Genomic DNA, 15,308 nt, shown 5'->3' with positions numbered 1-15,308 from the left:
TAGATTTAAGTTTTTACAGATTTTGTTTAAGTTTTTTTTTTATTTGTTTAAGTATATAAAGATGGGAGATGTGATTATATGCCTTGGTTAACTAAAGCACAACTATAAATATTAAGCTTTCTTTTTTTTCTTTTCAAACATTTCACAGTTTTCAGAGAAAATCTTCATGGTAACATCAAAAAAGAAAACAGCTATACCATTCATAGAGTACATCTAATACACTTAATTAATCCAGATAATAACTTTATAAATATTGTATCTTCAGGAGGGATGGCCAATACGTGCAAATCTGCAAAGCTGACTAACTTGGAATAAACATCACTTCATCAAACCACAATAAAAGAAAAAACAAAAGCCAGACAACTCTTTAAACCAGAATTTAAAAAAAAACAAACCCATCTAACACTGTTACATCTGCTGCCTTTTCTTTCTGTTATCACAGCATTCCCTGTTGTAACTTCCGTCACAATTCGTGACATAGCAAATGTTGATTCCAGTCACTATTTGTGACTTTAAGACCACTATTTGTGGTGTAACCTTATACAGAAGAAACTTTCAAGAACTACTCTGATAATATTACTATACCTAAACCAGTTGAAAAAGGTTTTAAGCTTTTGAAGCATTCAGTAAATTTCTTTTATTTTCAGGAATGTTAATCATATCTTTCTATATCTTACATGTATAGTCATATTATTTTGCAGATATCTGTAGTACAAATTTAAACACTGCCACTGAATACTCCACAATAAAAGAATATGTTCACTTGCATGAATTAATCTGTCAAAAAGACATCAACATGGGATTGGAAGCTATTTGAGGAGTTTTAACCATTATAGAATGCTGTATTTAACTAATTGATTCCATGAAAATTTATAACAGTATTAAGTATTGCTTAGATTAACACATGATAGCTCTGCATGATAATTTGCACATTTCAGAAGGAAGAACACTCAGCAATATCATCTTCACATGATGAAGTGGGCATAGGTACACTCATATTGGTCTTATATATAATCACTTCAGGGAAGGAATAACTATCTCCTGAAAGGACTTTCAATTGACACAGAACTAATGCAACTCTTTGCCTTTTCTACTCCAACTTCTGTTGTGTAATCTATACACTTTTCAGAGGGTCAAAATTTCCAGAAAGACAACTAATTCTATCAAATCAATCCTGAAGACTACATTTTGTAGTATATAACATGTATTTGACTACTGCTTGTACTATTCAGGGGAACTTTTTGGGAAATTAAAAATAAAATGATGCAAACATACCCAGATTGTCCTTGGTCTTCATCATCACTCTCTCCATAATCAAAGTCTAACAGTTTCTGTAAAGAGATACAAGTAAATAAATATCTTATAGTACTAATGGGAGAAACACATTTTGCTAGTTACTCTCTGTTTTACTTTTTTACCAATATAATTATGCCAACAAGATGTTACGTGCTTTATCATGCTTAAATACCCCCATCTAACCATTTACAGTAGACTGGAGATATATATAAGCGAAGAACCTGGAAAGTCAATAAACTTTATTAAGTAAAAGCAATAAACCAAATGAAATATCAAAGCATTTCTTTCAACAGAAAACCAGAAAATACTAAGTGTAACAGAAGGACAAGGTGACTGCAATATAGCCCCACTATAATGAAAATGTAAAATAATTTGGTAATCTGTTTGAACTGATGAATATTTACTAGTACAATTTCAGTAAAACTTTGGATAGCAGTTATCTCATTTTTTATCTTGAACTTCAAACATCCTAATAATCTTAAATGAATAAGGTAAAACAAGTTATTTTCACATTATTACTGACATATGGTAGGTTGAAATTTCTAATCATTTAAGTTTTACTGGAATGGATGTTTACTGGAAGCACTATATAATGACAACAATTCAATCAGGATCTATGAGTACCAATTCAAGAGGTAATAAAGTGTACAGGAAATGACAGAGAATCTAACGAGTTTTGTTGTCATATACATTTTCCTTGTATTTGAATAGAGCTAAAGCATGAAATAAACTATTTCTCGAATTAAAATCAATCTGAATGAAATCACCATGTATAAGATGATTCAGATTTTACTTTAAACAATAATCTTCCATATGAAATATACTTTATAATAAAATGTACATTCTCCAAGTACAGGCATATAATATTAAAAAGTAGTGATGTGGGAGAAATCACTGATCCACAGCAATTCATTATCACATTTTTTCCTTGTGAAAAATAATTGCAATTAATATAGTTTTTTCACTAAATCCTATCTAAGATGCAAGGTTTATGTCAAAGATGCTACAAAAAGCCATATGCCTCTAACAGTTGCTGAGATTTGAAGTTTCATTTATCCATTAAAATTTGTTTATTGAATTAAAGAATTTTAGTGAATGCAATCACATACCCCATGCGTCCAAATGTTGGATACGCAAGTAAATTTGTTTGTAAGAGAAATATATGTAGAAGAACCCTGTGTTTTTTTGAAGCATTAAAATATTTGCAACAAAATAAAATTTACAAAAGATTTTTGGAAATGATTGTTTCTTTATCTTGTAACTAAATTCCTGTTACTCAAAATGGTATTTTCAAACTCCAGACTGTGATTTCTCTGAGTTTTAATTAATACAAAGTAAATATCATCGAAGCGGAACAAAATGTACACTTGATCTGTAACTTATGATGAACTTATATACCAAAAAGTCATGTCATAATCTGCAAGCGTTAAAAAAAAAAAAAAAAAAAAAAAAAAAAAAAAAAAAAAAAAAATGCAGTTCAAGGCCTATAGTTTCAGTAAAAATCATTGTAACTTATCATGCTGAACTTGTATACCAAAAATCATGTCTATATCTCCATGTGTTTCAAAAAAAAAGTCAGGAAAACTGAAGATGGATTGACGGGTCAAAAACATTATAACCTCTGCAACTTTGTTGCGTGGGGTATAATGATAGAGCAAAAAGATAAATAACATGCTTCACTGGGCAAGCATGATATGACCACAATGGTCAAACACTTAACAGTTTGGGCAAGCTTGAAACTGCTCTGAATTTTGATTGGAATTAAATCTTTGACACAGGAAAAGAATTTGACAAGAATATCAGTTGTCCCATTTTACCCCCTTATCAGAGTTAGAAATAGTAGTCTGCCCGCCAGCCAGAGACTGGCTATTTTTTGTCAGGGCTGGCTAATTTTAGCAAAAAGCTATTTAGCCATACAGTAAATGTATTGAAAAGTTGTATTCAGGACTGGCTAGAATTTGAGTGAGTTTCCTACACTGCCCTTATTCCTCAATAAGCACAACACCACTATCAATCCCAGTCTTACTATGGTAGCATTGCACCTTATGAAAAATTCTGAAGAGATCCATTCACTCTTGCTTATTTTCTGTACATATAAAAAATACATGTTGCTGGCCACTCATTCTTTATCAGCTCAAGTCACAACACCCAGGAGGCTAAATTGCTGAATATAGCTGAAATATTGCTGCTCGGACATTAAACCCCCAACAAACAAACAAACCAAAATCAATCCCAGGCATCCTTTAGTGCAATGGCACTCTGACTACAATTTTAAAGAGATCCAATCACTTATGGTCAAGTTATTGTCCTGAAATCATGAAAATGTTTGTTTCTGGTCCCTTATTAAATAGATAACAACAGTGCACTGTCTTGACATTTTACTGATACACAGAAGAGGCTTAGAACTGCAGGAATATCAAAGTTTTTTGTCAAGTCAGTGCACTGTTATTGTTTTTATATTGCAACAAACTCTACAGGAAAAATGACATTTAAATCATGAAATAACAATGTTTTATCATTTGAAGCAGGCAACATCCTACCAAATTCAAAACAGTGTAATGTTTGTGACATAACAGAAAGTTATATTCATTCAGTGACCATACATCTCTTGTAAATGTACAATCAGTGCATTTAGACTGCTCAAAGAAAACAGTTGCAGTATAGAAATTGTTCAAGTCTTAATCCCAAACAATTCCCAATTAATCAAGTAATTGTCCAGACATCATGAAATGCTTGTTTTTGGCCTATAATTCCTAAATGGTTAAGCACAACCAAAATCCAATTCCAGCTTTCCTTTTGTGATGCAACACTTCGTGGTATATTTTTAAAGAGATTTCTTCAAATTTACAAAAATTCTTGTCTAGATATTATGAAAATGCCTTGTCTATGGGCACTTGTTCCTGAACAGTGAAGTCACAACCCCTTAAATCAATCCCAGCCTTCCTTTTATGGTATGACATCTTGTGATATAATTTTATAAAAGTCTATATTCTTATAGAAATTATTATCCACACACGACTACAATGACAGTATGATACCATCATACTACCATAATTTTTTTGTGTGGTTGTAATAAAAAAATGTTCATATTTCTATGTAACCTTATTAAAGCCCGGTTCTGGAGGTTTCTTGTTGAGAAGCTGACTAGTTAAATTCTGTATATGAGACAGCAAGTTACTATCTATAACAGGTTGCTGTCCTGTAGATTGTTGCATCAACTGAGTCTGTTGTATCAACTGTTGTTGCAGTAACTGTAATTGTTGTAACTGTTGCTGTTGGGCACTCAAACTTGTACTTCCCTGGAAAATCATACATGTATATTACCATGATTCAGAATGAATAAATAAGCATTTAACAACCATAACAACATGATTTGTATAAAATGGGCATATCATTCTATTAAATACATGCAGAGCGTTTTTTTAATCAATGAAAAAGGTTAACTTGCCCTTTTTAATTTGGCAAACATTTACAGTAACCTTAAAAAAAAAGTTATTACTGCCCATGAATACAACTTATTTACAACAGGAAACTAAAATGAAAACCATGGAAGGCTACACAAAATAAAGTTAATATAAAAATGTTTAGAAATGCATAAATATCCAAAAATCTTCGATGAAAGCAATATATATGTATAATCAATGTCTAAATCATTTATATGTAAAACACAGCTTGAAAGAGTATTACAAACCATCTGAGTTTGTTGAAGCAATTGATTGACAGTAGCCAGCATATCTATCTGTGTTGACTGAGCATTGGCAGTGTCTAAGATATTCTGTGCAGTCTCCTCTGTGCTTGGCTCCATAGCTGATGCGTCTAGGGGACCACCAGTGACTCCTTTGGATGCTACTCCTGTTTTATTTACAATATATTCTGCTGCCTTTTGTACTATAAAAATATTTGAATACTGTGTAAATCCAATATTATTTTATGATAGCATGAAGAAAAGTATCTGATACAAAATTTCAATTATTCCTTTCTCTTAAAATGTACAAGGGGGGTGAAACATAGTCTACACTAAATTCTTCATACTATACACAATTATTACATTTCATTGTATGAAAAAGACATTTTTGTAGGACTGAACTACATCTAATCACAGCTACATTTCATCTGTGATGCCTGTTTGTGATTTTAAATCCTGATTCAAATGATTTAATTACAAAAAAATCTTACATATTACTGTGAAAGTACTTTGATTGTGGAAACCAATTTTTGTGAATTAGGGAAGAACACAATTTCGTGGATTCTTGAATTCGTGGTTTTGAGGTTTTCACTATAAACATCAATGGGGAATCTTTCTTTCCTTTCAGAACCAAATTTTATGGTTTGGGCTACCAACAAAAACCATGAATTTTGGTACCTAATTAACAATAATTCTTTCACAGAAAACTTAATTCAGTGCTCGCCTTTAGCCACTAGCTCCAAGCCCAAGGCTAGTAAAAATTGATTCTGGCTAGTGAAATGATGTGCATTGTTCTTTAATTTAGGCTAGTTGAATCCCATACAATAATCTATTATTCAGCCTTATGGTAAAGGAAAGGACTGTAAATAATTCTGCTTATTTAATAAGATCATGGACAAAATAATGTGAATTTTCTAACAAATTTCTGATAAAAAAAAAAATGAATTAAACTCACCATTGGCAGCTAACTCTGGATTATTAGGGTCTGCTGTTAAATCTAATAGTGGTTGTATGACTTCACTCATGAATACATTGTTCTTTTGCCATAGGTTTAATACACGAACAATCTTGCTCTGGAACACAAATAAATTGAAAAAAAATAAACTGATAGTTTGTCTTTCAAGATATCTGTAAAATATTTGATACAATATACGGCTGGCATTGCTTTAAAATTAGAGAATTCTATTTCTAAAGAAATTCTGAAATAATATGAATTAGTAAATAAATCAAGGACTCTAGATAATTTTCGCCAAATGCATGTGTAAGTTCTATTAAAGCAAAGTAAAATTTAGCTTCCCAAAAGCATACTGTGCCATGCAAGTTATCTTTCAAACCATTCATCTTACAAATTTCATATAGTTACTTTTAATGGACAGATTTCCAACTGCCCTAGATGACAGCAAAGTAGAAATTCAATAAATCTATAAAACTAAAATTGTGTTTGTCTATCAGTACCTTTTCATCAGGTGGACATTTTAACAGATTCTGGAATGTTAGCAAGATGTTTTTGGTAAAACGAGGAGCAAAAACATCCTTCTCTGAACCAAACTGATGACGAGACTGGCGAACAATAGAATCTATGACATAGAGTCCAGGAACTTTAAACTCTGGTTTACATTTCTGTACAAACTTTTCAACACTCTGAACCACATGTTTGTAGAACTTGATAGCTTTAATTGCACACTTGGTCACATTTGCCATCTTTGCTCTGGAGACTGGTGGCCTGGTCTCGTACAAAGACGACAACTGAAATGAGAAAAAGACACTAATTTTATTTAAAAACAGCAAAAAATAGAAGTATCTTGATATGTCCAATGTATGTAAAAAGAAAACACAAAAAAATCTACGGATAAATGATAGTACATTGTGTTAGTTCATTATAAGGAACTCTTCACAATGAGAATTGAGAAATTATATAAGTTTATTTCAACAGTAGAAACTAAAATTGAACAAAAAGAAATGTGTTAATGGACAAACTTCCCTTCCAAATTTAAGTGGGACAATTCATACATGTATATTATGTCAAACGGATTCAGACGTGTAAAATTGAATGATAAAGTTTCCCCTTTAAGACATTTTCTCGATACCAGGTGAAATAAATGTACCAATGAAACCAGTACTAGTATTTACATCAACTATACCTTATTTTCATGGATATGATTACTTGTAAAATCTTTAATGTACTAGATTAAATGAGACATGCTGTTCAATTCAGACCCCAAAAATATTGATGAGGACTTGTTGATGCACTTATGCTCATCTTGGGATGAAGATTATATACATGTTGTATACATGTAAGTGAGGTGAGAAACATTAAAATACTTGGCTATCATCATGATCTTTGTTTAATGCTGTAATTACAGCATTTGCCTTTTTCATTCACAGACTATAGTTAATGGGCAAGTGGAGAGCTCTCCCCGAACATGTCAGATGTATGCACATCACAGACCCTCAATGTGCCATATTATTTTAATATACATGTACCTATTTGTAGTATATATGGCACTTGAAAGGAAAAAGAAGTCATTTACAATGTTCGTTTCATGAAGAAAGTTCAATTTTTGATAATTTTATGGCAGAAACTTCATGCATTACTTGACAAGAACATCTGACCAATCAAACAGACCGTAGGTACATATGTATATGTATGTAAATACTTGGAGCTGACAAAGAGGCTGTTCTATCAGTCCTACGATATTTGTTAATGTTTGCGTATTTCACATCATACTGTGAAAGTACTATTGTTCATGGAGTACCAATTTTGGTGGTTTTCATTGGTAAGCCAAACAACGAAATTTGGTTCCCAACAAAATGGAGAATCCCAATGATGTGTATACTGAAACCTCAAAACGACAAATTCAAGAATCAACGAACCAATGTTTCTTCCTCAAACCACGAAAATTGGTATTCATGAATTAAAGTACTTTCACAGTATATAAAATAAATGACAAATTTTTACATGGCTTTCTAAAATTTTTAAATTGAGATTGCCATATTTGTTTAAATTGTCATGACAGATTAAAAGATATTGTCGGTCCTAATTCGCAGTGCAATGAAATGGAAAATCTACAATTTAGACAAGAAGATCAATTGGGATACTTTTTTTACTCAATTATTTTTCAGGCTGTTCCGATGAAATTACCCCTACACAGAACAGTACACTAAAGACAGAAAATATGAATAACAGAACATCAATAAGCATGAGACACAAGTAGAAAAAGAAAATCACTATGCATTTGTTTATACCCAAAATATTCAATTGACTTAAAAGTTTGGGACAAAACTTTGTTTTCAAATGGACTGCATTTATGTTTGATTCATTATGTAAAAAAGACTACTTAGGTCAAAAACTCAATAGTTCAGCCCTTAACCTTGGCAATGTCTGAAAATTATAGGACAAATTCGATTCTTATTGCTCTTGGTGGGTTCTCAGGGCAAAGTGATCAGCAACTGGGAAACAATTCTATCAAAATGACCAACTGGTTCAGGGCCTTGACAAGAATTTTTACTGACACTTTTATTTATGCAATCTTATATAAAAACTTCTCCCAGTCAAAAACAAATGTTTGAAAAATAACAAAATTGATTTTTTGTCCAAAAACTTTCCGTCAAAGACAAACGGGAGAAGTGAGCACAAACAATAAGAAATTTTTGCTCATTTCTACCTCTAGATTAGGCCCTGTCGGATATTCTTCAATTACTAAGCTTGCTACTGTCTAATACTGACTTGCAACATCAAGGACAACAAACGGAGAAAAAGATCCTTTTGTGTTTACTGTGGAATAGTTGATGAGCATGCTCAATATACACTTCCATGAGGAAATTTTTTGTTCTACGAATGCCCTATATGTCATACATGCTGTGGCTTTTTATTCTCATCAAATTAATAGGAAAGGGTCTGCAGACAAGAAAATACTGTAAAGGAACAAAAGGTTATATGGGAATAAATGTATTATCAACTGGGTTTTTGTATACTTGTAGCCAGAAAAAGGGAGCTGAAAAATAGCATCATGGCAGCAGCATCTGCATATACTTGGTAAATGCAATTGAGAACCAAATCAGTCTTAGAAAATAATTGCTAGCTGCAATGATAAAAATACAAATTGAATCATAGTTTTGATGACCAAAACCGTCAACAGCATTGCACCCAGATGTTTATGAAAATGATGTAATAAGTATTACCCATATTTCTTGGGTACTTAAAAAATTGTGAAAAGATAATGAAGCAAAATGTAAAGAATCAAAAAAGGTGAATCATGATGAAACAATTCAAAACAAAATGAAACAAATCAAAATAAAAGTAATATTTAAAGACATAACACAATTTAAGGGTACCATGTTTACTCATGCTGAACAATTTGGCCCATAACATTTCTGACCATGCATATTAAAGGACAATAAAGCAGGGCATACAAAATGAAAGGAGGCATGAATTGTTTTTCAGGAGTGTTTCTGGTGTCAGCTGTCACACTAAGATAGTTAAAATAAATATTCAGGGTCAACAGGCTTGCCATAGCGAGGAGATTTTTAACAAGAGGATATTGAGGCTGCTTGGTCAGACAAATCAGCTGTCATTCACCTGTGGTGAAAATAGAGTAAGTATGTATGACAAATGTAAAGAAATCGAACACCAGAGATGATTTATTGAGGCCAACAAACAAAGTGAAAATTGACAAAATCAAAGAAAATATACAGTAATTTTTTTTTACAAAGAATGTAAATGGTAAAATCTGGAGTTGAAATCGCAAAATTCTGCTAAATGAAAAAAAAAACAAAAAAACAAAAAAAAAAACCATCCCTGGAAAACAAGGCTCACTACAGTTAAAACAAAAAAACTAGAACCTTATGATTATACTGGGGTCTCACTGTGTTATGGTAGCGGTTTTCTAGACTGAGGAAAAACAGGCATTTAGAAAGTGGATTTTTATTTCGTCTAAAGTTAGAAATAAAACCTTCTATTGCATTAAACCTATTTTTCTGATGCAGCATCTTTAACACAAAGTTACTGCATGCAAAAAAGCAAGGTAAATTTCTGTGCCTAAAAAAAATTTCCCATTGTACCACTGTATTGAAAAGACAATGGATCTTGATAACTTTTAAATCCTTATTTCATCTTCACTCAGTTTGACAGCAATTTTCCCAACATGACCATCAAATTTGTCGAAAATTGCTGAAAATCACATAAAAGTTTTGAGTTCGTCCTTAATTTTCCTATCCTAGAGAAAACGTGACAAATATCTGGTTTCTAAGTTTACACTTAGTTCCTACTCCTGCATGCAAGAGGTTTTCTGGCGAGCTATTTTCTGACTTGGTGCCATCCAAACCTCTAGCATCTATCACGTTAAAAACCACCACAAATGAGAATTAGATAAACATGTGTTTTAAAATATTTCAAGTCTTATTTACATAAAATAAGTTTAACCCAATGGAAATCAAGCGGAAAAAATACTGAATTTTTGTAGAAAACATTTGTAATGAAGACAGTTATCAAAATGACGGTTACCTGACCAACCTTAATTTCAGACACGATCTCAAACATTTTATTAATCTTCGCAAAAAAAAAAAAAATAATTAAAAAATCAGTATTTTGACAAGATTTGCAAGAATCAGTTTTTATTTAGAAAAGCCTTGGAATTATGTCTTTAGAATGTTTGATTGCACTGTAATGCTTGTAATGCAACATACACTAATTGTTTAAAAACAGACTTGGCTAACCAGTTGCCTTGTCGAGTTATTCCTCTAAAACTCTGAAAATGTGAGCAGTCCGATGCCAAGCAATTGATATCTCACAAGTTTGATATGTTCAGTATTTTTCAAGAACACCCCAGAAATTTTGATGAAAAGATTAACAACTTGCAAGTAAATTGCAGCATGATGCTGGACCAAATAGAAATTTTTAATGTGGATCGGACACTGACACTCTGAGAGTTTTTAAATGAAATGCTGAGTTTCTTTGTGAGAAAAACCCTGAATCTAAGACAATATTTTAAACACTATTGCCATGAAATGCGCCGAAGAGTAGATACAAACAATCTGATGATTACTATTCCTGTGGCTACAGGAAAAGGTTTTAATATTGTGACACTGATCTTAAAGACTTGTAGAAATCAGTGTTTTCCGTTTCATTATTTTATGAAACTAGTTCATAAGTCGTACAGTCATGACAAAATTTGGTGGACATGACCGGTCCTGTAAAACTTGTGTGATTTCCAGTTTTTTAAAGTTTTTTTTATTAGACACGTCTTGACCGGAACTTCTGGTTTAAAGATGGCGTCCGAATCCAGGCAAATTTAAATTGGATCAGAGAAATGATTCCGGCTTTAGTATATCATACAGATGCCATCTCTGGAAAGCCCTTAAAAAGCAAGCTTACTAATGCAGAGGTAAAAGCTCGTCAACAGAAATATGAGGAAAAACTTCAAACGAAGAGTATTAATCCAGAATGAAAAGTTAGTGTCCGGCAGAAAACTGTTTGGTCCAGCAGATTTTGTTAACTTGCCGGACCAAATGTCCGACAGGTTGAAAAATGATTTCGCTAGGTCTGGTCGTATTTTGCTCAGGTTTTTACTTCAGACTATAAATGCATATACATGTATGTTGATTCCGACAATTATATTGAGCTTGGAACATGATGGTATGATTGAGGTTGGAGACAGAGTGGTACATATCAAGTGTTCATTCCAGAAAATTGCAAAAGGGGGCCAGTTGCCCTCTTGACAGCAAAGCAGGGGGTCATTTTAAGAATAAAAGGGGCCAATATAGTAATAATATAAAAGGTCATTTTTACATAACAGTAAAGATTCAACCAAAAAATAAGTTTACATCAAGTTTGTATACACTTTATAGTTTATTTTTAGGTGAGAGATAACAGAGATACATAAAACTTCTAATGAATAGAAAAAAAATACTAGTATAAGTTGTTTTTTTATTATGGCAATGTGCTGATTTAAATTGAAATTCAATATGATGTTGCAGCTCCACTTAAAATCTTTCTGTTCTTATTGGTATCGTACCCAACCTGGCCCAGGCCCATGTACAATGAACATATTCACCTTCACTCAAAACTCTTGACTCTAGATTCTCCAGCCAAGTCCGTTTGTTTTCAGTCAGTTGGCTGATCTGAAATTTACTGGGTCCTGTCAATAGCATCAGGGGAAATGATTGCGTCCAGTGCACCACCTGCAGTTTCATTAAATCGTTTTTGACCTGCGAAAAGTCTTAACTTTTACTTGTTTATAACGAAACAGTCAAGGTCATTCATGCTTTTAAATGACAGATAGGTGTCCGGACATGGAACCAAAAAAAAATCCGGAAATTTGGAGATCAACCTTCGGAAAACTGTGCACCTGCTGGGTCCACATGCCACACCTTTTGTGCACCATGCATGAAATATCCGTGCCAATGGCTCAAGGGTGCGGTCAGGAATGAACACTGTATACAGGACTCAGGCTACTTGAGAAAAACAGGGAGAAGTGACTTCTCTTTCAGAGAAACACTAGGGAGAAGTGAATGTGTACATGCATCATTAACTTATGCTTTTTAAAATTATATGCGTGTAGTCATGGCAAAATTTGTTGGACTGTTGGACATGACTGGTACTTTTAGCCCCTGGTCCAGATGTCCAGTACATATTTTTTATTAGACACACCTCAACTAGAACTTCCGGTTTAAAGATGGCGTTTGAGTAATCTTTAATTAACAGATCTAGTCATAGATAAACATTTAAAAAAGCATAGAGTTTAAGCGTAACTACAAAGAAGCAATGCAAAATTCTTGTTTTTTTTTTCGGTCTGGCAGAAAATTATTCCGTCCAGCAGATTTTGTTAGGTTGCAGGACCAAATGTCCGACAGGTTGAAAAATGTTTTAGCCAGGTCTGTATGTGATATGTTACTTACATGCACACAATATAAGCAAGTATTTTCATATATTCACTTTTTTTTTATTGAGATAAATGTCACTTTTTCTGTAAGATGCATATGTAAGTAACAAAATGTTTTGGACAAAATGAAATCAGCTGACAGAATGATTGACTATATCATATATTCACGAATCAAATTTTCTAATCAAATCTCTACCAATTAACAAATTTATTACAGCAAAATCAATATATGATTGAGCAAAGCAAAGCCCCTTGCAATGCTTTGTCCTATAGATTTTGACTTTTTTAGCAGTACTGGAATAGACTATTTCAGGCAATGACATTCTGTTGGGATGTTCATTTTTTTTTCCTGATCCCACTTCATCCATAATGATATCTTGTTCAAAATATCATGTCTCTTGATATAAGTTGATCACGAGTATCAATAATCAGGTTAAAAATTTGTTACTGACAAATCAAAACAAACTTTGTTGACAAATAATATTGTAGCAGTCGGTACAAACTCGTCTCAAGCTTATGGAATGTTCCGTCGAAATGGAGAACTTACTGTTCTGTTATGAAACATGAAGATCAATAAAATCGCTTTGGGTTTTCTACCGAATTATCAATGGAGATAAATTTAACCTAACCCCAAAGAACCTGCACGACAAATTTGCACGTTTCATAACGAAAAGTGAATGGTAAAACATGAATTATCGTAAGCTGAAGGGAAGAATGTTCATTCTGTATCCTGTCTTGAATATTTGAAACAAAAAGCAGATGAAATTACTTGCTTGTAACCGATAATTCTTGAACGGGTGCAATTTCTGTTTGAATTGTTATCAGAAGAAAAATAACTCTGGTCAAAATACCGCTAAAAGACGGAGTACAGTCCCGATCATAGGCGATGTCTGAAAATGAGAGGGTGACTTCACCTTGCTTTTGGTGTCGTCAAAGGGCGAAGTGAGCAATTCCAGGACGACTATTTCGCCCCAATCGCCCAGTAGCGTGAGCCCTGTGTATAAAAACAGCAATCAAAGATCTTGGCATCCATTGTCTTTCGATATAAAGCACTGCTGAAAGCATCTGACTTCTTGCCTTACTACCTAGTAGTTCTTAAAAGCCCCCGTGCAGGTCCGGGTGGGAAAAGAATAGGCCTGCAGCAGCGCTAAGCTTGTCGTGAAAGGCGACTAAATAGTGCTCAGAACCCTAGCAGGGGGCTAGGGGGTTCTGCCCTCAGAGCAACTGGGATGTGTGTCCCAGGTGGTAGAATGGGGTATCCCTGGCATGTCACATACTGGGGTTGTCAGGCTATAATACGGAAAACCTGACCGCAAACCACAGTGGTGCACCGTGTTGGGAAAGATGCCACGTTCCTTGCATGTTAAAGAACCCTACTGTGGTATTCTCCCGAAGTATGAACCATTGGGCTCCGCCACAGGAGGCTAAATTGCCCGACCCTACCCATCCCTCCCTATTTCCAGTGGCAATCAAAATTTGTCGACCCCATTGTCCTTGTGTCCCATCCCTTTTTCATTTCATGTTCATTTTATCATCAATTTCATGTCCATCGTCTGAATATAGCTGAAATATTGCTGCTCAGATGTTAAACCCCAACAAACAAACATTTCTTAAAAGGCTGCTTTTCTAACCAAGGTACAAATGAGGATATTGTCATCAATAATATGAAAAGCTCAACTTCTTGTGTATATCTGAGCCCCAAAGCATATAACTAAAAAAAACTACTTATTAGTACTTGCTGTTAAAGATTGAACAGATGAAAAAGTAAGTTTTCAAACAAACCACTCTATAGACTGAGAAAAGGCAAGAAAATACTTTTTAAAAATAAAATATTTTTCCTACCTCCCTACCCTACATCATATTTGGTATGTGACAGGAAACATATATATCTTTTGCATTAGCCTTAGGTCACTAATTTTACGGAATACAAGCCATACCCCAATACAGTGGGATCAGAGTACAATGTATATATTTAATTTTCATACAACTTTCAACACTGAATTTGAAAAGGTGGTGAAATATCACTAATTGGTATTTAAAAGATATGGACGCACGTACGAACAGTTCAAATTTTAACGATTTCAGAGCGTATTAATTGGTTTTCTGAACAAACACGGTGTTTTTTAACATGTTAGAGGCAGTCAAATTCACACGAATGTAATAATGCGAAAATCTTCACTAAACACGCCGGTGAATTCAGATCAGCTGTTGGCATCGATGTTATGGCATGTTACCTCATTATTAAATGCACGGACGGCTTCCATTGTTGCAAGTTATAGATTGTTATTTCCAAAAAAGTGTTTCTTGCTTGTTTTTCTTTAAGAATAATCAGGACTGCTATTGGCGTGCAACATCATGGCGGACAACACGCAAGGGCAATAAGACTTGGTTATGAGAACGGCATTATGATTGGACAAGAAAAAATATAGTACTGGAAACAACCAATC

At 33.5% G+C, this 15,308-nt stretch overlaps 1 protein-coding gene across 2 annotated transcripts in view; it reads right to left on the bottom strand.

Moving 5' to 3' along the window:
• Nucleotides 1–15,241, bottom strand: part of LOC148614469 (uncharacterized) — a 38,290-nt gene extending 23,049 nt beyond the window's left edge. For both annotated transcript variants that reach the window (XM_088588556.1, XM_088588557.1), the window contains exons 1-6: nucleotides 15,096–15,241; nucleotides 6,437–6,727; nucleotides 5,937–6,054; nucleotides 4,988–5,184; nucleotides 4,398–4,595; nucleotides 1,276–1,331 (exon numbers count right to left, since the gene is read on the bottom strand). In XM_088588556.1, the coding sequence (XP_088444682.1) occupies nucleotides 1,276–1,331; nucleotides 4,398–4,595; nucleotides 4,988–5,184; nucleotides 5,937–6,054; nucleotides 6,437–6,727; nucleotides 15,096–15,125 (890 nt within the window). In that variant the 5' untranslated portion in view covers nucleotides 15,126–15,241. The remainder of the gene's footprint in view (nucleotides 1–1,275; nucleotides 1,332–4,397; nucleotides 4,596–4,987; nucleotides 5,185–5,936; nucleotides 6,055–6,436; nucleotides 6,728–15,095) is intronic.
• Between the last annotated feature and the right edge of the window lie 67 nt (nucleotides 15,242–15,308).

The sequence above is a fragment of the Perna viridis genome, chromosome 6 (assembly GCF_037379345.1).
Source record: "Perna viridis isolate PV_CMFRI_1.1 ecotype Kerala chromosome 6, ASM3737934v1, whole genome shotgun sequence".
Taxonomy (NCBI): Eukaryota; Metazoa; Mollusca; class Bivalvia; order Mytilida; family Mytilidae; genus Perna; species Perna viridis.
Note: the sequence above shows the minus strand (reverse complement) of the source record. Positions and strands in the feature narration are given on the sequence as shown.